This window comes from Podarcis bocagei (genome assembly GCF_964188305.1).
Source record: "Podarcis bocagei genome assembly, chromosome: 8".
In the NCBI taxonomy this organism is placed as follows: Eukaryota; Metazoa; Chordata; class Lepidosauria; order Squamata; family Lacertidae; genus Podarcis; species Podarcis bocagei.
Window position 1 is genome coordinate 50,481,774 of NC_138133.1, and position 25,125 is coordinate 50,506,898.

At 40.9% G+C, this 25,125-nt stretch overlaps 1 protein-coding gene across 8 annotated transcripts in view; it reads right to left on the minus strand.

Annotated features, from left to right (window-relative positions):
* CCDC178 (coiled-coil domain containing 178) overlaps positions 1-20,698 on the minus strand; it is a 125,982-nt gene extending 105,284 nt beyond the window's left edge. Inside the window, exons 1-10 of one of the 8 annotated variants that reach the window (XM_081206797.1) lie at positions 20,283-20,698; positions 18,611-18,681; positions 17,824-18,102; positions 11,633-11,707; positions 9,390-9,529; positions 7,939-7,973; positions 6,931-7,007; positions 4,781-4,975; positions 1,920-2,140; positions 252-394 (exon numbers count right to left, since the gene is read on the minus strand). In XM_081206797.1, the coding sequence (XP_081062923.1) occupies positions 252-394; positions 1,920-2,140; positions 4,781-4,975; positions 6,931-7,007; positions 7,939-7,973; positions 9,390-9,529; positions 11,633-11,707; positions 17,824-17,857 (920 nt within the window). In that variant the 5' untranslated portion in view covers positions 17,858-18,102; positions 18,611-18,681; positions 20,283-20,698. Of the gene's footprint in view, positions 1-251; positions 395-1,919; positions 2,141-4,780; positions 4,976-6,930; positions 7,008-7,938; positions 7,974-9,389; positions 9,530-11,632; positions 11,708-15,141; positions 15,243-15,840; positions 16,553-17,823; positions 19,660-20,282 lie in introns of those variants that run through there. The other 7 variants (XM_081206796.1, XR_014011305.1, XM_081206800.1 and 4 more) reach the window with 7 other exon arrangements.
* Positions 20,699-25,125: the final 4,427 nt, after the last annotated feature.

Sequence of the window (25,125 nt, forward strand, 5' to 3'; positions counted from 1 at the left end):
GGAAATAAAAGGCAAAAGCCTAAACCCCAAAGCAAAATGTGAGTGTTCCACATCTGCACCACATAACATTTAAAAGCCACTGATGTGGTTTGGTGCCCAATCCCTGTAATCCTGAGAATGTGTAAAGCAGACAAGAGGAAGGAAGAAGTAACTTAATTAGACACAGCTTTCCAAAGAATGTAGTAGACTATATACAAAAGGAGAGAGACAACTTGAACAATACTAATACCACAAAAAATTAAAATGCTTACTTTAAACTCATCAACAATGACTCAGCTATTTGTATTTGTTCAGCCATATATTTTCTTTCCCTTTCACACTCTTCTGTGAGATCTTGATGCAAACTGTTCACCATCACAAGTTCTTCATGAACTACATCATATCCAGTTTTGGTCTTTAAAAAGTAAAGAAATTAATCTGACAGTGCAAAGCTCAAAATGTTATAAGATTGTTCTCACCTATTTGTCTCCTTGTGAAAAGGTGTAGTGTTATTTCTTTAATTCTTTTGCATTTTTCTTTGCTGCCTTTTAAAGGATAAAACTGAGACTTAAAATCCAATCCTATGTCCATTTACTCAAAAATAATCTCAGCTGAGTTTAATGAGAATTAGGATTGCAAATTTACATACAGCTAAAACTCTTTGGGAAGCTGGCTTACTTTTATTGAGTATTAGGCAACCAACTATTTTCCCCTTTCCCAAACAGAAGGTGGCTAAAGTTCCTTCCTTTGGGCAGATGGATTAAGAGGGTGTGAATAACCATAGCCAATTTAAATAATTTGAGAGTGCCGGCATACTGCAGTAAGTCCTGTTGTACATTAAAGATGGACACATTTATTGTGGCATAAACTTTTCAAAGAAACAAAGTTACAAATGTCCTCCTCTTGACTTTTCCACTCTGTGCCTATGTTAGATAATCCCCACCCACTCCCAAAATAGTGGTTGGAGGAGGACTAATCAAATAAAGTTTGGATCATTATCATCAAAACATTTAACATATTTTATCGCTTTTAGTTTTGTTGCATCTAACTTTGCTTAATCATACAGGCTTTGTTTTGTTTTTTTAAATTTCTATACCACCTTTCATCTGAAGATAACAGGGTGCTTTACAATATAAAATCACAAAAAATACATAGCATAAGAACAAAAACACACACACACCAGTTTAAAAGATGTAGATTGTTTAATTAGCCAAAGGCATGGGAGGACAGACTATATGCACCAGCACTCTGCTTGTTCACAGGAAGCCAAGATAAACCAAAAAGTCGGATTTACTGTAATGTATGAACATGATTAATGTGTGCTAGAGTTAGGAACTTATTATAAATGATTTCTCTAATGATTTTTACAGCCGTTTCAATGCTGCTTTGATAGAACCAATGAGAACAACGGTTCTTCCAGTAACTTTGCCTTTCTTTTATTTTGCTTTTAAAAGTAGCAAGCGTTTTTTTTTAGTTAACCTTCTTTTAAATAGTTTTCAAATTGCTATTTAAGCTGTAAACCTACACACACTGGTCTGAGAAGACTCACTTGCTCCATGGAAATTACTGCTACACAGACAAACATAGGACTGCACTGTTAACTTCATAATGTCATACCTGGTTTGAAAGAAAATGCTGACTTAACCATTAATTTAAAGCCACTTTTCTGGTTGGGTCTGTATTTAATTTAGCATTTATTGTTATATATATATTTCAAAGAGTTTGGCTTAATCTATACATTACCTTTTATAATAAATCTGCCTTTCCATTTCATAGGTTAAGACTCTTCTAGATTCCTACTTTAAAAGGTGCTGTACTTTCACATTTCTCTTTATCATTATAGGCATGTAATAATAATACAGGAACAAAATCTCTGAAAAGGGCATGTGCCAAACTCATTGGGCGTGGGGGAAATAAAATAAAGTATTTAATCTGTTTACCTGTGTGTATATCTTTTTCACTTGTGCCATAGCACCACCTTCATAAGACAGCTTTTCTCCCAGCAGAGGGCTGTATTTCTTCATGTAGGCTATATTCTCCAGAACTTTTGCATTAGCTACATCTATTTTTGTCAATTGGTTTACTGCATCCTGGAGCTGATTATTCTTTTCTTCAAAATGCCATTGTAATTCTGAAATATCTCGTGAACACTTCTCCCATTCTGCAGAAGAAAAATAAGCTATGCAGTATAACAAAATTAATGACAACTGCATTTAAAGACGGAACATATAATTTCAGCTGATACACTGTCAGATCTCTACGCAGTTTCCTATGAAATATATGCTCACATAATCCTTCTATGCATATAACAGCTGCTGAAATCGTGCCCCTGGCAAAGAGAAACCAAGTTCGGTACCTTTCCTCACATCAAACCTTCCATCTTTGCTAGTTGAGTAGTGGAAACCCATCCTGTCACAGCAGGGAGCCATTTCACGCTCCAGGATGTCAGGGTGGAGCAAGTGAGTCGTTACTTCCATGCAGAGCTGCTCCTTGTGGCATCAGGCAAATCTCATTTTCTGTAGCATTTTCTGCTCATATTTCTTTCATCATCCTGTGGACCAGCACTATTAAGGGATGAGGCAGTAGGAAGAACTTGAACAGTGGTATATGGTTCTGAGCCATCAAATGGCCACATCTTGGGGTGGAGTTCCATCCAGGAGTGTAGATGGGCAGGACTTAAGCTCCCCACACCCTTGCAGCATCTTACTCTACTGTGTGTCACTGTAGCTGTCCAATAGGAAAGTTTCTCAAGTTCTGCTGGAGTTTCTTCCTTCAGGGCTACCAATAAGCTGCCCTGCCCAGCTAGCCTTGTACTCTCCAGCAAACTCTTTGCCTGCCCTTTCTCCACTTACCATGTGCCTCCTTCAAGCAGCTGCCTTGGCCGAGGCTGCCTACCTCTGTACTCTTTCCCTCTCTGAGCTGGCTATTACTCTTTTGTCACCTCTCTCAGCACTTCTCCCCTTCTTGGTTGCCTTCCCTCTTTCCTACTCCTCTGCACTCATCTAAAGAGTTCCAGTCTTCCCCTCAGGCAATCCCCCCTCTTCCCTAATTGGCTACATCTATGGCTCCTTTTGGCTTCTGGGTGGGTTAGTGCAGGGATGAAGAACCTGTGGCCTTCCAAATGCTGCTGGACTCCAACTCCCACAATCCCAAACCACTGGATATGCTGGTTGGGGCTGATGGGAATTGTAGTCCAACAACACCTGTGGATTCCCCACCCCTGGGATAGTGAGCATACAGTACAATGCCTAAACGTGACCTCAACCGTCATGGGCAGTCATGGATAGCCCAACCTCTGCCATACGTGGGAGTGAGAGAGATGCCACAACAAGCCGGGGGATGGGGAGCTGGTGGTGCTCAGAATGTATTCAACCTGGGCATGGGTCCCACCCTTTGCTTCTTTCCCCTTGTTGGCCACCTATGACCCTTATCAGTAGATGTGAGAGCATGGGCAACTGTGAAGCAAGCTTGAAATAAAGCTGTTCTCTCTCTTTTTATTTCATAGCTCTGAGCAAAGTTCCTTGGCTCCTCTGCTCCTCTTGATTCTTGAATGTTAAAGGAATGAAAACTTGAGATATTTACCATCCACTTGAATAATTTTCTATCTTTGAATAGGAAGTAATCAAGAAAAGAATCGAGAAAAGCAGCAGCTTCACCTTCTACTGCAAGAGGTGAATGGTGGGGTAGGAAAGAACCTAACTCTGCCTTGCTAAATAAATGATAAAACAGAGAGTACCTTGGAAAAAAGGGTTAGTTTGCTTTCGTGTTCTTTGGTGATTCTCTTACACTGCATTGCTTGAATCCTACTGAATGGTCCAGAATGTATGCAACTCCCCAACACCCTGTAAACTCATCTTGCGCAGCTCCATTAATGAATAAGCAGTCCAATTGGGAAAGGTTTACTGCCTTGTGCACCACTGGTAGTGTGAACTGTGGCTGATGAGAGCTGTAATGCAAAACATCTAGAAGGCACCAATTTAAGGTAGTTTGCCTCACTGGAATACAAGATCCAATAGGAATAATTCTCCCCATTTTTCAGGTAGCCTTGGCTAAGCCAGCTTCAGATGAGCCCCAGCTGAGCTGCGATGGAATACATACACTAATGTATCTCAGGCTGACCCAGGATGGGAGGCTTCAGCTGGCTCAATGAGAGATAAGCCTATTCCACCCCCCATCCCCCTCATCCTGGCAGATGATGAGGGTTTGGATATAATGTCATGATATCTGTGTTATCAACACAGCTGACTTTAGTGACTGGCCACTGTTAATAATGTTATGATTCTAATTTCATTGCCTTCTAGTCTCACAGTTTCCTACCCACCCCAAGCTTCAAGATGCATATCATGCAATCCATGACAACTTACACATAATCAGGGTGGCGCTGTGGGTTAAACCACAGAACCTAGGACTTGCCGATCAGAAGGTCAGCGGTTTGAATCCCCACGGCGGGGTGAGCTCCCGTTGCTCGGTTCCTGCTCCTGCCAACCTAGCAGTTCGAAAGCACGTCAAAGTGCAAGTAGATAAATAGGTACCGCTCCGGCGGGAAGGTAAACAGCATTTCTGTGTGCTGCTCTGGTTCGCCAGAAGCGGCTTAGTCATGCTGGCCACAGGACCTGGAAACTGTATGCCAGCTCCCTTGAGATGAGCGCCGCAACCCCAGAGTCAGTCATGACTGGACCTAATGGTCAGGGGTGCCTTTACCTTTACCTTTGCCTTTAAGGTACCAAAGGGCTTTGGGGGTCATATTCAAGTAAGTCTGGAAAAGTTTCTCACACCTGCTTTACAAGGTTAATTTTCATACCTCTTTGAACAGCTATGGGAAGCTGTTCCAGCCTCCAACGTGACAGGATATCAGCATTTAGGTATAGCTTTTTTCTGCGGTTTTCCTCAAACTTTAAAGCATCTGCGGCCCTTTTACGTTCCTCTTCTAATCTCATAACTAATTCTGTGACCTCTGCCAGAACAGCTGCTGTTTTCTGCTTTAAAGGCTGGACGTCTTTTGAAGTTAAAAAAGGAGGGGGTAGAAATATTTGTGGCACTGTTTCACCTTTCAAGTTTATCTAAAATGCATGATCTGAGATTCATTTTTAACAAGTTTTTAGTATGTCACATACACAGTCCTAGAACCAGGCACACAAAAATATAGTTTATAGAACAATAAATAGTGCTTTCCCCCCAGAAAAATAGGTTCCAGAACTCACCATGAAGTTGTTACAGTAAGTTGCTGGGTGACTCAGGGCAGCCCTGAACAGATACCAGTTTGTTAAACATGTTCACACCCCAAGGATGTGCTAAAAACTATGGAAATCTGTCTCCATAGCTGGTTTGGGGGTTGCCCCTGGTTGTGGTGCATGTCAAATAAATGCACCCCTGCCTCCCTCATTCTCTTAGATTCAGGGAGATGGCCAGGGCAACTGGGAAGCAGGAGGCCATGTGCTTTAAATGTATGGTGGATATGATTACTTCAGATTCCCTCCTCCCCCATTCTCTTCCTTTCTTGTTATTCACCCTTGAGAAAAGCTTTCCTTATCCCAATGCCTGTCTCTGCCCATCTTTTATGTAATGCTCGTGGCTTCTCTGCTCCCTTTACCATACTGCTGCTGCTTTCCCCTCTAACTCTTGCAGTTCCTTTCCAGTTAGTTTCATTTACTGAGGGTCAGAGAAAAAGTGACCATGGCTTGAATAGGTCCAATTGACTAAATGGAGGTGGCTGCAATTCCACACATGAAACTGCAGATGGTGCCTAAAGAATTACAGATATGCTGCAGTCCCAAGTGGGCTTTCCCTTCTTTCAAAAAGCAACACATTAAGTATGACTGCCCAGAAGAATTGAATTCAGATAGGTGCTGCAACTTTATATTGATAGCTATAAGGTGAGGCCCATGGTTGTGCTATTTCATGGCAATCACATGAGGACTACATGTTTTGTTGTTGCAATAATGCTTCAGTCCTTGGGTTAACACTTCTCTGCCAAATTTCCTGCAGTATTTTGCAGTTTAAAACAACAGTCAACAGAATGAATTTTGCACCTGGTCAGTGTAATAGTTTGAGGCTGTAACTCTCACACTTTTTACCCAATTTGGACCTCAGAAGATGTCTGGAGGAGATCCAGAATGTATTGAAATAATTTGCGAGAGCATCATGGAAAAAGATAAAGCATAACGGTATAAAATGTGTACAACATGCATGGAATGTGCCTTGTTTTTCAGATTTTGCATAAGTAAATGCTAAAGCTTAGTCTAGCAACTGTATATATATATTCTCCATTTAGCCTACTATTGTAAATTACACAGACCAGGAATTATTGGGGTGTCATTGCTGGGCAAAACAATACTTGCCCCCTTCTTTTCTGCTAGAATCAATACTTAACAGTACTGCTTGCCGCTGTGTGTAAAGCAGCATGAGACACAACTCTGCCTGTTTTCATGAGAAAATATTCATCAGCATTAAGAAAAATTTGAATATTTGAATGTTTTCAGTGATGATAAATTATCCATGAAAACGCTATCCTGCAAATGTATATAGCTGTTTACATTTTAGCTTATGTTTTAGTAAACATTATCTAAAAGAAAATCTGTTTTGGTTTCTCAGTTTCAAAAACACAACATACTTTCAAAATCACTGTTATCTGATATATCTTAGTATAAGCAGTGAACACAGAATGTGTCGTGGAAAAGGAATTTGGAAAAGGTTCCTTCACTGTAGCTAAGGGCTATTTCAACACAGCAGTCAAGAGAATTACTGTTTTCTCCTTTGGTCCTCTCCCTTGCAGAAATTTCTGAGTTACAAATGGCAAACGGCACCATCCTACAGATTCCAGACATTCCAACCACTAGACAGAGGAACACCATCTAGTATAAATAATTCTATAATTCTCAAGGAAATAAGTTGAACTAAATAGTTTGGCTAATAACATTGTGACAGAGAGGATAAATACTCAACCATTTTTACCTTCCCAGTATAATGACTGTTTAGCCTTCAGTTCAGAGGATAACCAGCTATCTTCGACATTTTTAATATCTGACTCCCTGTAAATATAAGTAAATATTTTAAGGCTGGAACACCCTTGTAACACCTACATGTTACTTCAAATCCATCTTCAGTATCCACATCTTTCATGAAACTATTGCCTTAATCAAGGGACCTATAACCCTCAAGATGTTGCTATGAGACTTCAACTCCCACCAATATGAGAATGTTTCCCATTCTCATATTGAGAGCCAGTGTGGTAGTGGTTAAGAGTTGTAGACTCGTAATCTGGTGAACCAGGTTCGTGTCTCCGCTCCTCCACATGCAGCTGCTGGGTGACCTTGGGCTAGTCACACTTCTTTGAAGTCTCTCAGCCCTACTCACCTCACAGAGTGTTTGTTGTGGGGGAGGAAGGGAAAGGAGAACGTTAACCACTTTGAGACTCCTTCGGGTAGTGATAAAGCGGAATATCAAATCCAAACTCCTCCTCCTCCTCCTTCTTCCTGGCTTATCCCCTTAACACCTCAACTCTTGTGGGAAGTGAAATATCAATATGGCAGGGTGGGAAGTCACTTTTAAATTTGTATTAAATTTGAATTAAGGTGATGGTAAATACATTTTTAAAAAATTGAAAAAAATTAAAAATTAATTGGTCAAAATATGAGTGGGGATCCCTATGTGTGCACAAGCAGACTTCCATCATTAAAGTGAATGGCACTATTTAGCGGGAAGAAACTCCAATGAAAATCCTCGTTATTACAAATTTTATATGGCTGTTATTGTATATATTTTAAACTTTTATATACGGATGTTTTATGATGGCCTGTATTTGTAATGGCTAATAAAGGTTTGGCGAAGTAAGTAAGCAAGCATTAAAGTGAATGGGGAAGCCCTTATTCATGCTAGAACTCCATGAGTGCATTAGTAGAATAAAAACAATTAGAATGGTGCCTGGTACAAACATTAAATCAAAACTCAGAAGATCCTTACCATGGAATTTTCTCCAGCTTGTACAAGTGATCATACTGCAAATACAAAGAAGATGCTTCATTAACATATTTTATGTTGTGGAATTTGCACTGAGTATGTGTATGGAGATAAGTTGAATTTGTTTTAAAATGATTTCACGGACCACAGACTTTTTTAAAAAAAAAAATCATACAAATATGACAGTAACGTTATATTTTATGTATTGCTTTCCTAAACATGCCAAGCCTTGTAACAGCAGCTTCATAATGACAGCCTATGAATCAGTTAACAAGGTTAAAATCTTAATTTTTCTATTACTACTTGGCTTACAAAGTAAGTGTAATCTGCCAAACATTTGAGTTGTGGATGTAGTGTGTGACAGTTGGACCAAAGGGTTGGATCAAATGATCCACCTCTGGACTATTTGTGATTTCATGTTTAAAGAAAAACTATATAGATATCGTGAAAATACAATGACTGAACACACATCCTGTTCTGATATATTGAAACCTGCGTTTCCCAAGCAAACTGAAAGTTTTTAATTTTGTAGTCAAATAGCAGTGGAGGGAGCAACCCAAAATGTCCATCATAAGGCAATCAAAATAAGAAAATTCTATACAGTCTTATTATTTATTAAAGTTGTTTACTGTCCTCCATCCAAAGAATTCAGGGTGGTTCACAGCATCAAAATACAAAATACAAAATACATATTGTTATGAATGCGGGCGTGGTTGCTCGAGAGCAAACAGGCAAGACTCCCCGTTGGTCTTTTCAAGGCTTTATTATTTGTCCAAAACGTTCACAATGCAGACTGACTCAATTCCATGTCTGCTCAGTCGCTAGCAGAATCTGGGAGTGGGCGGTCCTTAAACTCTCCCCAGCAGAGCAGTTTTTTGACCCCCATCCTACGCCTCCCCTCTCTGCGCATGAGCCTACTGCGCAGAGAGGGCGTGGGCAAAGCGGGACCTGCCTCCCCCCCCCCCCCGCTTTGCTCAGGTTCGGTGTTGCAGCTCTCCATTGCATCTTCTGAGCCCTGCATCCCTTCCCCACTGGAGGCGTGGCTTCGCTCCTCCCCGGAGGATGAACTGCTTCTCAAGATCTTTAGCGGCTCCCTGTAACCCAACTGCCCTTCCACCTCCGGTCTCTGAGCTGATGGCAGTTCCCTGACACATATTAAAAACAAAGCAAACCAATAACCCCCTCCTCCCAGAAACACATTTAAAAGCACATAGAATGTTAATCAGACAAAGGCCTAGTTCAAGAGGAATGTTTTTGCCAGGCGCCTAAAGATGTAAAATGAAGGCACCAGGCGAGCTGCCCTGGGAAGAGCAACCCACAAATGGAGTCTTCGGTATTATTGCTTTTGTTGTTTATTATTGTTCTTGTAGTATTACTTGTGTCCCTATTTTTGATGTCAAATAAAAATGAGCTCTAGTAAAATTTCTGTGAAGGTTGGGAAATAAATAAAGTACCTGTTGAAAGGATTCTTCCACTTTTACTTCTAGATCTTGAATGTGATGGATAGCTTTGTGAACACATGAAGCTGGAGCATTTACAGCAGCACAGCTACGTTGCTTGCAGGGCAAGCCCCCCAAAATGTTTTCCTTCATCCCTAAAAGTATTCCAAAAAAAGGGGGGAAATGCAAGCAATAAATATTTTTAAAGTTTTACAAGTTACAAAGAATGTGTGATCACTACATTTTATAACTAGATGTCACACGGAATCTTGTATTTCAAGCTCCCAAAATCTTTTTCTTTCTTAGAAACCAGGTACAATAGGCACCAATTTGGATCAGGATGGTGGTGGGAAGATCTGTCACGCTGGAAGAAGTTAGGATGCTGACTCAGGGCCTCCATGGTATTGCCTCCACTGGTAGCCAATGTAAACCAGAAAATGAAGCATTGCAGGTACTTGTGTGCTATGCCAGGCCATCTGCCAGCAATGCGCTCACTATGGGCCTCCTGCTGTGCCAGCCTGGAGCTGGTGTAGCAAAAGATTGTGTTTTTACTGCTCCTCCACCTTTTACCTTGTCCAGTGTGAGCTACAGGTCTTCAAAGGTGGTGGTGGCTTCACCACTTCATTCAGTCTTGCTGCTCCTGGCCAAAATTCAGGATTGCAGCCAATTGCCATGAAAAGTAAATGTGTATATATATATATATATATATATATATATATATATATATATATATATATTACAGGCTTGCCATGCAGCCCTATGCAGTTCAGTGGGACTTTGGTGGGATCTACAGTGGTTCTCAAATGCCTTGGTACTCAAACAACTTCGAACCCAAACGCTGCAAACCTGAAGTAAGTGTTCTGGTTTGCGAACTTTTTTCAGAAGCCGAACGTGCTCCGTTCTGAGTATTAAACTTCCAATTTGAGTGCCACACTTCCGTTTTGAGTGTTACGCTGCTGATTGAAGTTTTTCACTTCAGTTTTGAGTGCCACACTTTCATTTTGAGTAACACTTCTGTTTTGAGTGTTACGTTGAGTTCTGTCTGTCTTTGCTAATTTTGCATTTTTGTTTTCAAGGCTTATTTGTTTTGTTTTTCTGACTGTGTGGAACCCAGGTCAGCTACTGATTGATTGATTGTGTGACTGCAGTACATTGTTTATTGCTTTCATTTTATGGACCAATGGTCTCGTTAGATAGCAAAATTCATGTTAAATTGCTGTTTTAGGGGTTGTTTTTAAAAGTCTGGAATGGATTAATCCGTTTTGCATTACTTTCTATGGGAAAGTGCACCTTGGTTTTGGAACGCTTTGGTTTTGGAACCGACTTCCAGTATGGATTAAGTTTGAAAACCAAGGTACCACTGTACACACATATAAAAACTGTTCTGAAAAGTGCTTTTAAAAATACATTGAATTTTCCATCGCCATCAAGTGTCACATTGTATATAGCACTTACAACACACTTAAAATGTTTTATTTGCAGTTATATAGCTGGGTCCTTACTCTCAGGTAAGAATATACAGTCTACAGCTTTTGCTGTTAGGTATATATTTCGCCCTCTATGGCTAACAGCAACTTGCAGGGAGGATCAGGACTAGGGCCATGACATGGAGAACAAGTGTCTGACTACCCTGACCCAATATTTTGATCCTAATCCAAATTAGGCCCCACAATCTGAATGAATGAGAATGACTGAATCAGAATAGAAAAGATGTGGATGGTTTTCATGTAATAATTACTCTGACTCTTAGTTTCCAGTTCCAATCCAATTTCACATACATGTAATAGCCCAGACTTCACACTTATCCCTCCCTAGATCGTGCTAGGGAACCATGTACACCGGTCCAGGTTATTAGTCTTAAAGACTGAGGAAATCATAGAAATCATAAAATCATAGAGTTGGAAGGGGCCACGACAATTATCTAGTTCAACCACCTGCAATGCAGGAACCTTTTGCCCAATGTGGGGCTCAAAGCCATGACCCTGAGATTAAGAGTCTCATGCTCTACTGACTGAGCTATCCCTCAGGTGAAAATCCAACATCAAGGCAAGCCAAGCTGGAAGTAATAATCCCAAGAGAACAGTATTAAGGGACAACAGCAAAAGTGGGGATAGATACTATGGAGGGAGGATACAACCAAAGTACTGCATATACAAACACACAAACTCAAAAGTATCAGAAAAAAGAGAGCTTAAATCTGTTCAAAACTTTAAAGAAATGCAAATTGTACTAAGTTCCAAGAAGCAGGGCGGAAATACCTTCTGGTTTTTGGCGGTTATCCTTGGAAGAAAGTAATGACATTTCAGTCATTGTTGCCCACAGTTCTTGGCAGCCTAGTTTGGTTTTTTTAAAACAACAAAACAAATAGATAAATATACCATTATAATGTACTGTATTCAAAATATGAACATGCAGCATTGCTAGTATAATTCATATTTTTCATTTTTAAAAGCCATTGGATTGTCAAAATCTGCTTATTAATTATTCCAAGCACCAAAAAAATAGATATAAGTGAAAGAGAAATGAGTACACAACTGAGGCTTTACTTTTGTTTTCCTCTGTTGCAACTCTCGGTGCAAAGCAACTTGTCTTAAGAAAACGAGAATAGCTGCATATACACAAAAGTGGAAGTGGAAGTAAAGCTTGTATTCTGCACCCTCCCTCCTATCAGCAAGAGTGGTTGATCCCAAAGACAAATACATAAGCTCTAAACTGGTTCTCATATTGGACAATTTCTTAGGAGCTGAGTAGCAGGCTACAGAGTTGCAAACAACCCTTGATATAAATCAGAAGCAACGTTGTAAAATCAGTACAGTACTGTACTAGGACTTGTTTGTTAAATTACTCAGTGTTTAATGTTGATCCCACCCCTTCACAGCTGGGAAAATAATTGTAACATAAATTATTCTTTCCACTTTAAAACAACAACTTTGCATTGCCCTTTTTATTAAATCTGGCATTTTGGGACAATAGCTTAAGAAACAATGGGATGTGTTTCTTATTTAGGATAAGTAGAGGGAAATACATTGTTTCAACCACAGGATGCATTTTGCATTCAGGAAATGACACTCAGGAAAGAGGTGAGAATAAAATACAGAGCACTACTACAGGTGCATAGTCTCATCAGGTATGCTATGCAAATGCTTCTACATTCTATTTCACACTTCATTAAATAAAATTAAATAGTCAGCAACACACATATACAACATTCTAAATTACTTAGTTTCTTCAAACTTCCCTAAGATATGGATTTAAATACATTAAATATAGAACAGAAATTTCAAAAGAAAACTGAGAATTTAGCACTAAAACAATTCTTCATTAACAGGAAAGCATAATTCCACACGATTGCTTTTAAAATCAAGTTACAATGGCTGTGTGAAATGGAATGCTAAACCATAGTTTAGCGTTGTGAAAATGAGATTAGGTGAACCTCATGATCATATACCAGAAGTGCCCCATCAGAAGATCTTAGGGTTCAAAGTAAAAAAAAAAAAAAAAAGGAATCAGGACTCAATGTGAATTCACACAAGAACTTTGAACATGACCTAGTAGCAAATCCACAACCAGTACAGCTCTCTCAGCAAAGGAGTAGTATTCAGTCAGTAAGTAACCTTCTTCTGTAAGCAGTCTAGCTGCTATATTCTTCACTTGTTGCAGATTCCAGACCAAATAAAAGAGATGCCCCACACAAACTGAATTCTCTATGGACCACTGTGATCAGGCTATCCTAGTCAAGGAATGGTTGCAGCTGGCAAACTAGCCAAAGCTGATATGTAGAAGGCACTTCTACTCACAGAGGTCACTTAGGCCTCTAGTGTCAAAGATGGATCAAGGAGTACAAGTTGGAAATCTGGTCCTTCAGAGAGAGCTCCATCCCATCCAGAATAGGCAATTGGCCTATATCCTGAACATGGGAACCAACCAACCAACCAACCAACCACAAAGCCTATGTTTTTCCAAGATTCAAGCTCAGTTTATTCACCCTCATCCAGTCCGCCTTTGCATCCAGGCATCAACCCAGTGTTTGCCCAGCTTCTCCCAACTTAGATATAGTCTGGAGGTGTAACTTTTTTTTACCGTATGTTGAAATGTATTCAGCCTTACCAAATGCTTTGCTTCGGCTTTGAATAAATTACTGCAGGTCAGGCTGTGGTTGCATGTTTGAACAGTTATCTCTCCTATATTTTTAATTGAGTGGCACAAATTAAAAGAAAAATTAGATACAATTATCTTTTTTGGCATTTGAGTATTTAAATATTTTGTGCATATTTCAGCATTTGATCATTAATTTTCTTTTAAATTCTCTGCCAATAATTGCTCACTGTTTTAAAGGATCACAGTGATGTGAGATTTGTACAAACATATGGAGCAATTATACTTAAACTAAGTTTCAATTTTCAGTTACTAAGGCAACCAGTGCATCCAGAAAAAAAAGTCTAGCTAAGGCAAGCCAGTATCTGCATCAATATGCCTTTTGTTCAAAAAGAATGTTAATACTGATCCACTTCACAAAAATGTTAGGATTAAGAAAACATAGAAAATTGTCATATCTGCAGGTGGTAAAATGGTTATGTTGGAACTGGAATGAAGTTATGTTTTCTATCTACTCTGAAATTTAGATGGAAGCATATATGTGAAAATGCTTAATTGAAGTAAGCCATGCAAACAAGTTATTCTGAAATAACAAAGCTTAATATATATGGGTTAGCTAAAAATTCTCATGTACCAGTCATCAACAGAAGGTGGATTTGACTCAACCTACTCACTATGAATGCCTCCCTTGTTCTGTTTTAATGGTAAGGGAGCGGACATGAGAGGTGTCGGAACCGAGTTCCGGGGAGTTTCAGCTGAAAAAAGCCCTGTAAGGTCATTTTAAAAATGAACATAGTAGACCTTTCTTTCAATAAGTTAAACTGTTTTAACTATTCTACACATAAAAAAGGTAAAGGACTCCTGACAGTTAAGTCCAGTCGCGAGCGACTCTGGGGTTGTGGCACTCATCTCGCTTTACTGGCTGAGGGATCTGACATTTGTCCGCAGCTTTTCCGGGTCACGTGGCCAGCATGACTAAGCCGCTTCTGGCAAAACCAGAGCAGCGCACGGAAACGCCATTTGCCTTCCCACTGGAGCGGTACCTATTTATCTACTTGCACTTTGATGTGCTTTCGAACTGCTAGGTTAGCAGGAGCTGGGATCGAGCAATGGGAGCTCACCCCATCACAGGGATTCAAACCGCCGACCTTCCATTCAGCAAGCCCTAGGCTCAGCGGTTTATTATTCTACACACATATATAGAAGCAAAAGGCAAAGTAATCTGACTATGGATCCTTATACAGCCAAAATGTAATGTTGTATATAAATTTTGTTGCTTTGTTTGGATATATGTGATACATACTGTAAGAACATTTTCAGACTGCTCAATTTAGTGATACTATTCCCCCTCCCACTGGTTAATAATAATAATAATTTATTATTTATAACCCGCCCATCTGGCTGGGTTTCCCCAGTCACTCTGGGCAGCTTCCAACAAAATATTAAACTACACATAGTAAAATGTGACATTGATCAAATATGAACCATCAGGAAATCAGCCTTCAAACTCACTTTTATACTCTGGTCAGAGAAAGAAGTAAGTGTTATTTGGTTAAATACCATTAGACCTAGTTTCAGCTGCACAAAAAAATTGAAGAATGCTAAATGTTCAGATGCTATAAAAAAGCAGCCTCCCTTCATACCCACCAATATCCTTTTGAACAGTGTTTACCTGTTAAATTTCTTTTTGACTCTTAATTATTTCTTTATACAAAAGCATCTTCCGGTGAGGCAAAATGTGAGCTTATCTCATGGCTCCAGTTTGGTGTTTAACTATAATGAAATAACAAACACCTGATTCAACTTCATAGATTTGTAGCTCCAAAGGAACACGTAAATAATCTAGTCAGATCTATAATACATATACTGTATGATAGAATTTTCTCTTGATTTTCATCATACTCTAACATTTATCTATAAAGCTGTTTACCTTTAAGGAAGGAAACAAAACACGTAATATAGGACTTGATCACTTGACACTTGATCACTAAAAGAGAAGCCTGTTTGTTTGCCACCACACTGGACAAAAAGAACTGTGCACAATGTGTTGGCATTGTAAAAATGTATGTGAGGTGGATCCTGAAAAAGCACAAAGAACCACAATGCCATGGAACAATACAGAATTATGGAGTACAGAAACACTGTGCACCTGTTCTCTAATTTAAGGAATAGTGAGCATTACTGTGTAAGAATATAATTGAGCTTCTCAGCAAAAAAATAGCACTGGTATACACAATAACTTCCCATTCTGAAAACATATAATATTACCACAACACTTTGCCACAGAACATGAGGGGGGAAAGAGAAACAGAGAAAAAGACTCCAAGTTAGCAAAGAGGGGTAAACATTTATCAGTAGAGGCTTACCTTACCTTTTCTTCAGAAACTCATTGAGGCTTTTAATATGGAATGCATCAGACATGAACCTACACAGACCTTTAGATCTTCATTTGAGTCTCTTATCCAAGTTCCCCCTCTGAGGAAGGTTTGGAGGATGGTGACAAGGGAGAAGACCTTTTCTGTTGTGGCTCCCCAGCAAGGTCTGCTGGGCACCTTTGTTGACATCTACTAGGCACCAGGTAAAGATTTGTCTTTTTTTCTAGGCTTTTGATAAGACTAGGATGATCTTGTTTGTTCATTGCATACTGCTAAAACTTCCTGTGGCTGTTATGGAGGTTGCTGTTTTTTGTTCTGTTTTTTATATAACATATCTATTTGTGTTTTTCGCAGTATTGCAGGTAACTAGGAGAAATTCAGGTAACAAGTGACCAACCATTCCTAATAATGATAATGTAAATAGGGTGTTTCTGCTGTAAATGAGTACACTGCAACTCTTCCTAGTGCTCCAGCCATATGCTAAATTCTTACAGCCAAATATTCAGCATGTTTAGATGGAAATAATTGGATTAACTGAGGGTGGCTTTCTGGTAAAGTCACTTATGACTGCAGTCTGTAGATTTGTTGTTTCAGAATGGAAATACATACTGTACTGTTTTTACGAACCTACGATTCTTGAATATTCCTGTAGTCATCTGCTTTCTCCTGCAAATTCACCTCTCCTAGCAGGCTGATTTCTTATCTTGGAGCTGAGATGGGGCAGGGAATGGGTTACAGTTTTATTTCAATCCACATTTTATTTATTTTTATCACCTGCTGGCTTATTGCTATTTATTGTTCTGCTGCTTTATTATTTATTTATGGCTTGTTTTAATGGACTTAACTGTTGTTTTAAACTGTTGTTTTTGTGTGTTTTATGATTTTGTTCACCAGTGTGGGAGGGCATTATCCTAAAAGGCAAGCTATACATTTTTAAATAAATTAATAAGTAAATAATAAACGGCTGGGAAGGAATTTGCAGGGGAAAATCAGATATTGCTTATACACCTTCCTCTTTCACCTGCTGATTCAGCCCAACAATTGTCACCCTCATACCTGCATTAGTGCTATGAGGCAAACATTAGGTTGGAATCCCAATGTTTGCTTTGTAATATGTAATTCTGTCTCCAGTGACACAGCTACTTGCTTCAGCTGTGACTATTCAAATTATAACTTTGACAGCTGAATCACTCAGGTCAGGTACTCTAAGAAACTTCATCAATATTACCATTTGCTCCAGGACAACTGCAGCAGATGGATGACAGATATATCTCCTGCCCCTACTTCAGTGCTCCCCAAATGACCCAAGGCAGGTTGCCCAAGTCAGGCTGATTGCCTCCATCCAGCCACCAGGCCCTGTCAGTTCACATGGAATTCTGCCATCCATCAAGGTTACAAAAAATGATGACAGTCAGAATATAAAATCCTATCAAGTCCCTCTACCAGATGAGTGCAAGGAATTCAGTCTGGGCACCTCAGCTGTTAGAGACAGCTGTGTACAAACACTCTAAGCTAGCATGTGGAGAAAAAGGAAGGTTTAATGCACTAGAAATTTTGCAAAGAGGCTGGAATTCAGACAAAGGAGCAAGATCCCCATGCCTACTGACAAAACTAGGGAGTCCTACACAAATCTGCAAAGATGATTTCTGATTAGACAGCAGCCAGGCAGACACATCCACAAAGGGCTGACTCACAGGATATCACAATGCCTTCATTCCCACATAACATAAACGAACAAACTTCTGGGCTCCCAGAGAGGAGATTGCAGCTTTCTTCCCCCCAGTTATTTTGCAGTTGCTCTGTGCTGAGCTAAGCCATGTTTTGGCTTAGTCTACTGTCTGAACCTGAGCTTGTGGTTTAATGGTCTCAGGCAAACCTTGAGCTGTAAAGCATAGGAGCAATCTTCCAGTGTTGATACTGCATTGGGTGAGTATTGTAATCCAATAAATGCCTGTTGTAAATTTTTTAGTTGTGAGTACCTGATGCGTCTAAACAGATGTGGTTGTATAGCATGGCTTGACTGTAGATGATGGATTTTGTGGTCTGTTCTAGGTGAAAGCTGGAAACATGTAAGTATGTGTAGTGGTCAGTTTCCTATATAAGGATTTGCTGGATTAAATGGGATTTATATTACTGTTGTTGTTATGCCATTGCACAGTAGTTTCCAGAAAGTGCTCCTCTTGCATGGATTAGTCTACGCTCAGGTTGAAGATGGGGTGAAAGTTGCTGAAGTCTTGGTGAAACTGCACATGTGCCTCCTGTTCATGAATCAAGATGACAAAGATTCTCAATGTATCTCAAGTAGAGGACAAGCTTTTGGGAACAGAAAATGAGCAAGAGTTATTACTCTAACATGGCCATGAAGATGCTTGCATACTGCTAAGCAATGGCCATGCATATAACTGCCATGCCACTGTGCTAAGTGGTAGCTAAGTATGTTGAAGACTCCATTAAGGATATTCCTGATAGTTTGCAGACCATCTTTGTTTTTGTAAAAAGTGCCTCAATGTTCATGGGAGCTAGGAATGGTATTTTCCTGGGAATTGCCAATAGATTCTAGTTTCCTCAGGAAATCTGGGATGTTCTGTGTGCAACTTGGAGTGCTGGTGGCGAATAGAGTCTATATAACTAGAAAACCCTACTGTAATGGCACCGATGCCTTATACTATGGGGTACCCAAGGTTGCCTGATCTGTGTATTTTGGGAAGCAAACAGAAGATGCTAGTGGTTCCTCAGATGTGTTTCTATAGATTTGGTCCTACTCGCCTGTAGGAAATTCCTTCATCAGCTTTTGTGGTTCCTTCTGGTATTCCTCAGTGGGATCTGAGGATATGAGTCTGTAAAATGTGAGGATGGAGGGTGTAGTGGCTAGGAGAGGAAGTTATAAATCAGAAAGCCTCCCATTTTAATTTATCAGATTTGTCCTGGAATGGGTAGATCTGGTTTTAATGGGGGTGGGGGTGCAGATACAGACTAGCATTTGGATGCTACCAATGCTATGTGCTCCCCCACCTGGAAGCATCCTAACTTCTTTTTACCATTGTTGTAAGGACTGCACGTAGATGATACAGGCAAAGCGCTTCAAAGACTTGGAAATACTATACAATACAGTTTTTCTTCTTGTTGTCATTGTGTGCCAAGGGTGCATAGAAGAATCCTACTCCAGCCTTTCAGACTCATTTTCAACTGAATCATAGAATAATAGAATTGCAGAGTTGGAACTGGGTCAATGTAGGAATCATTTGCCCAACGTGTGACTCGAACCCACAGCCCTGAGATGACAAGTCTCAGGAGCTACCGACTGAGCTATTCCAGGCCGACAAAGTCTGCAAACTGGAAATACTTTTGTCAGGCCCAAAACACATTTGGGGATATCCCCTCCTAGGGGAAACACCTGGAAAGATCAAGTGGCATTGTGGCCCTTAAGTTACAAAAGGGTGGGAGGAGGAAGGAACTGACTGTACAGAGAGCTAAACTCTGTCCAAACTACCCTGACCCTCCCCAAGGAGCTCATCTTTGTGCTTCGAATGACACTTCTGAGAGCCAAGCCCACTGTGCACAGGTCAAGCACCTTCAGGGGGTCATGCTGCCAAAAAGGTGCAGTGTACCTTTCCATGCGCATAGCCAGGATTTCTTTGGGGGGGAGCAGCCAAAGTTCTTGAGTTTTTTGGGGGGGATCTATCTGCCCCCCCAAGGGACACTGGTGGTGCTGTGGGTTAAACCACTGAGCCAGGACTTGTCGATCAGAAGGTCGGTGGTTCGAATCCCCACGACGGGGTGAGCTCCCGTTGCTCGGTCCCTGCTCCTGCCCACCTAGCAGTTTGAAAGCACAAAGTGCAAATAGATAAATAGGTACCACTCCGGCAGGAACGTAAACGGCGTTTCTGTGCACTACTTTGGTTTGCCAGAAGCAGCTTAGTCATGCTGGCCACATGTACGCCGGCTCCCTCGGCCAATAAAGCGAGATGAGCGCCGCAACCCCAGAGTCGGTCACGACTGGACCTAATGGTCAGGGGTCCCTTTACCTTTTTACCTGCCCCCTACCCTCCTTTGGCTACACCATGTACCTTTTTGGGGCTAGCCAGGGTTTCCCAAACTGGGGTCTCCAGCTGTTGTTGGACTACAATTCCCATCATCCCTGACCGCTGGTCCTGTTAGCTAGGGAAGATGGGAGTTGTAGTCCAGCAACAGCCGGAGACCCAGGTTTGGGAAACCCTGGCTAGGCTATCTATGCCTTGGCCCGTTGCATTCCCGCCGTAGCAGACAGGTGCAGATTCAGGCAGCAACACCATCCCGTCTTCGCAACTTCAAAGCTCTGCTCCCCCCTCCCTTCCGCGGAGAGGGCGGGGCGCCAGATGCGCCGCCGCTCCTCGCCTCCCCCCCCCCCCCATCTGTGTTAGGAAGCTCGAGCCCTTCGCCTCGTCCGGCGGAAACTCACCGGCCCCGATCCCGCCTCGCGCTCCACGCGGCCTTCCCCTCCTCCCCCGGCGGCGACGAGCGGCGCGTCCTTCGGCAGGAGTTCGTTATTCTCGTCGTCTCCAGGGCGACGGCTGCGTCGAAGAAGCGTGGGCTACACTGCAACACACACACACACGCCCCCCCCCCCGCAGCCTGAGGGTCTTTTGCCCTTTCCTGTGCTTGCATCTTGCCAAACACTGATGCCTTTTCCTCTATTAACATATGAACACTAGATTCTGTTATTTTGATGGAATAGTCCCCCCCCCCAACAGTTAACCCCATTCTAGTTGCTTCTTCCGACAGAAAGTGTGTGCTCGCAGACGCGTTTGCACACGCAAACTGCACACATGCCATGCACATTATTTGCTCTTCCATGAGAGCTGAGTGAAAGCCAGACCCAGTAGGATGGGAACGGATCCTCCTGAATTTGCGTGCCTTAATAACCGTGCTGTTAAAAGCCACGAGGAAGAAAGTGGAGTAGATATAATTGTCACTGCTATTAGACAGCATTCAGATATTGTTAGGGCATGTCGCATTATCTGCATTTGCAGTTTAGAGGCTGCAAGGGTAATTTAGCTCTTAACACTTCTTGTTATCGCTTATCTGTGCGACGCTCCAGAAAGGAGAAAGCATTGCCTTTTGCGTTGCTGTGTTTTGGAGCGCACGGCAAGGTTGCCTACGTGTAGACAGAAATATACATTGACAGAAACAGTGCCTTGAAGGCTAAATGGCACTGTGGGTTAGTGCATAAGCTTTTCATGTTGAGAAACCTATAGCAGGCATCCACACAATTATTTTGGGGTCACAAATAGCAACCTGTTTAAATATATGTCGAAACCGACACGTTTTGAATATTTTAGATAGCCCCCTTGCCTGCCCACCCCAATCAAATTTAAGTTCTGTGTTGGTTTAGTAAGACTACATAGCAAATACCACAGAGCCACAATTGCCAAGTATCAGAAAAAACATAGATCCAAGGCAAGGAATGTTCATAATTTTTACATAGGATGACTACAAATTGATCAACAAATCACAAGGCACTTCTGTGGATGTAGAGGTGGCCTATGATTTGATGGTGGTTTTAAGGGGATGCCTTGTAAAAATTATGAGACACCATAAAGATTGGTTGGCCTCAGATTCTGTTTTTTGCATCATGGCAGAACTGAAAAACACTGGGTCCTTAATGTTTGGGGTTTAGTCAATGGAGACAAACATACTCTGTGATTTGATACTGGGTGAGGACCTGTGAAAAAATTATTCCGTTTCAAGAGGATCCAACTTACTGACTCTTTTGTGTGCATGTGCTTCCTCGCTCTTACACCGCATTTCTGTGGCATCCCACTTTCTCTCCCTGCGTTCCCAAATGGCCCCTCTTTCCTCCTTCCCCATCCATAGCTCTGCTCCAGGTGGGCCCACCCCCTCTACAAGGCAAATGGGTAAAACTACAGAGCTCCAGGGCTAGTTGTGTAGCTTTTCGTTCAACTAACCCACACCACCAAAAGCCTAGCACTCCAACACAATTGCCCTATTGCACTGTGGGCTGACTGTAGAAGCTGTTCATCTAGACCAGCGGTTCTCAACCTGTGGGTCCCCAGATGTTGTTGGACTACAACTCCCATCATCCCTGAGCTCTGGCCTTGCTAGCTAGAGGTGATGGGAGTTGTAGTCCAACAACATCTGGTGTCCTACAGGTTGAGAAAGGCTGATCTAGACCCAAACCTGCAAGAAGGGATTACTTGAACCTCTCATCCACCATGCAGTATGAGAGTTTGGGGTGGTGGCTACTGGGATGAGATTTACCTGCCCTTAAACTGTTAGGGGCTCTCCCCAATCTGCAGCTTAAAAAGTCCTTGGGAAGGGAGGAATTCATCTGGATCACTGATTTTCTTCCAGTACAAATTAATCTCTCCCACCACAGATTCTTCTGGATTTAGTAGTCAGAGTCTTTAAGAGATTTGGAGTGGGTGAGGAATTAGGGTCCCACAGACATGTATATTCCCTAATCTCCCTCAGATTTGGTAAACTGCTGTTAGAGGCTCAAGCAACCCAATTTCCTCCCATACCTTTTCTGCTTTTTTTCCTCTCTTTCAACAAAAATGATGTTTGGCTGCCTTCAATATTCTAGGACTCCTTCAGGCCACTGGGGATACTTAGTTGAGCATCCTTGTTGAGCTGAGCTTCACATCCCCTTTTATTTTTAGATCAGAGACTAATATTTTTCTGCATACCAGCAGAGTCCCCCGAGTACCCAGAATCTACTAACTTGTCTGAAAGTGGGCCTGGTTTCACTGCTGTACTGATAGGCCTGGGAACACCAAGTGCACTGTAGACATAATTAACTATAATAACCGAAGCAAGGATGTTAAAGAATATACCTGTCTATGTGTTCTTTTGCAATTTTTACCTGCCATCATATCTGGCCTTTCTTTGGTTTTTAAATATTCTAATTTCCATTCCTATTTTTTTACTATGTCTAAAGAGATGAAAATGTCCGCTACATATCTGTGATATTGTATGCAGTCCTAAGAAATTTATGTCATGGGCAGCAGCAGGAAATAAGAAACATTGCTGAATGTAATGCTAACTTTTTTTCCTAAAAAAAGGTAGGTTTGAGAACTATTTGACTGTGACACTCCTCCCTGAAAAAAGTCAACTCCAGAAACAGAAGCAAACTTAATGTTTTAATAAGTAAAAAAGAAAAGAAAAAAAGACTATATAATTTTCAGTGCCACCTGAGCACTCTAATTACTTTGGCCATCTCATTATAATAAAGGGGTCTATCATTAAGATTTTTCTGAAAGCATTGTGTGGTTGGAGTTGTGGGCTAGACAAAGGAACCTTGCATGTCTTCTCACAAGTTCTATTGAGTTCAATGCAGCTTACTCCCAAGTAAGTGGGTATATGTCAGATCACGCTCATACCTAGTTGTTGCATGGACAAAGGACTTTAGTTGTAAAGAACTCTCTTGATAGTTCTGTGGTATCTTGATATCCATCTTTTTGCAATGATTCCAGGGTTGATAACCTTTTTTCCAGGAAGAAGCACTGTGCTTTTATAGGGTTTTATAGACAAGCATAATGTTATACAAATAAGTATACCAAGTTTTCTCATGTCATTTGGATATCACAAAAATAGCATAATAAATGTGGAAAAATATCTACAACATACGTTTTATCATTAGTGGTCAATGTATAAATTCTTGGTATATGAATTGGTTTAAGCAATTAGAAAGAAGAAAAAAAGAAAAAAGGGTGGGAAAGGGGGAGTGGCGAGTGGGTTGGGGTCAGGTGGTTATGCTTCTATTATTCTACTTAGTATGAGGGGTTGTGTCAGCGTTACTTTTATGGGTTCTCTTACTATTCACTTGTTGTATTTCCTTGGTGGCGAGAGGGGTTAGACGTGGCTTAGGGTGCGGTTAGTTCTCTTTGGTTGTCTTTGTTTTTGTGTGTGAGCAGGGTGTGAATGTGTATTTTTGAATCAGGTTAGCCAGACTGATTCATATGCTGTTGGGGGATTATTGTTGTCTTGTGGGCTGTGTATGTGACAAAGGGGAACCAAACCGGAATGCAGGCGTCTTCTTCTATTTGTCCCCGTGTCAGTGTGCTTTTGAGTTGTGTGGGGGGCAGAATTCAACAGGTACTGTTTGAAGATTGCTACACCCCCATGCAGCTCCTCAAGCTACAAAGAGATTCTGTTGGGGGAAAGATGGCAATTCTGCGTAATTTCCATTAATAACAATATAGGATATGGGTTCCCAAGTTGTGGTGTGTGGATGACCAGTGCTCTGCAAGCTTCATCTGGGTGACCCATGGTGTGTTTGTAAAAATACCATAATCATGAAGCAATTGGCTCCGTATATCACAATTGCTACAAAAGCAGTAAAATCATTATGTGATCTGCAAAGACCCTCAGCAGTTTTCAAGTGGTCTGTGGGGGGAAGGTTCAGGAACTACTGACATAGAATAAGATATAAGCAAAATACTGTGATGTAACAACCATTTTCATTAGTGTAGTCATCATTCATCAAAGCCAATAGGGCTGCCCTCATGTAGTGATCACTGAAGCAGTATTTAAAATTACTTGAAGCTTCCTGCTTCACTAAAGTTTTTCATAAGAATTCACAGATAGACAGCATGATTTTTTGTCTTGAGACCTAAGCAATAAAATTCTATCAGCACAACAATTCTGTAGAATCCTGTAATGGCCAATTTGTAGAGTCTTAAAAGGAATGTAATAAATGACTAAGTACAATAAGTCTTATGGTTTCTAAAAAGAATGCTTGTGCCACTGTACAAAAATGATAAGGAGCAATTTTAATCAGGAAGCAGCTATGATATTCACATTTAACACAGCAAACTGTGGTTCATAGGTATACACTCACGATCCTTCTTACTGTTATGCTTCCAACTCTCAGCTTCATTACATGTAGATATAAAACCATAATATGCATGAGGCAAATGCCATGTTTTCTGCTATATGTATGTTACAGGAACATACCAAAGCTGGGGTTGGTCACAACACCTTGCTATATCCACAAGCAGTGGTGAACATACATTTGCCATCATATAGCATATCTTCAGATATGATGAAATCTGCTCTTATATAAACTTCTTTCTCTCAAAAGAAAGAATGTTGATGTCTCAGACTGTGATATACAGGTGTCTAACTGAGGCAGGTCTAGACAGGAAACCTACATACTGTATTTTCCCATGTATAAGACTATATTTTTTCCTAAATTTTTGAAGTTTAAAATAAGGGGTTGTCTTATACACGGATGGTGCATAGTGCATTTTCTTAATTTTTAGTTTTAAAAAATGGGGATC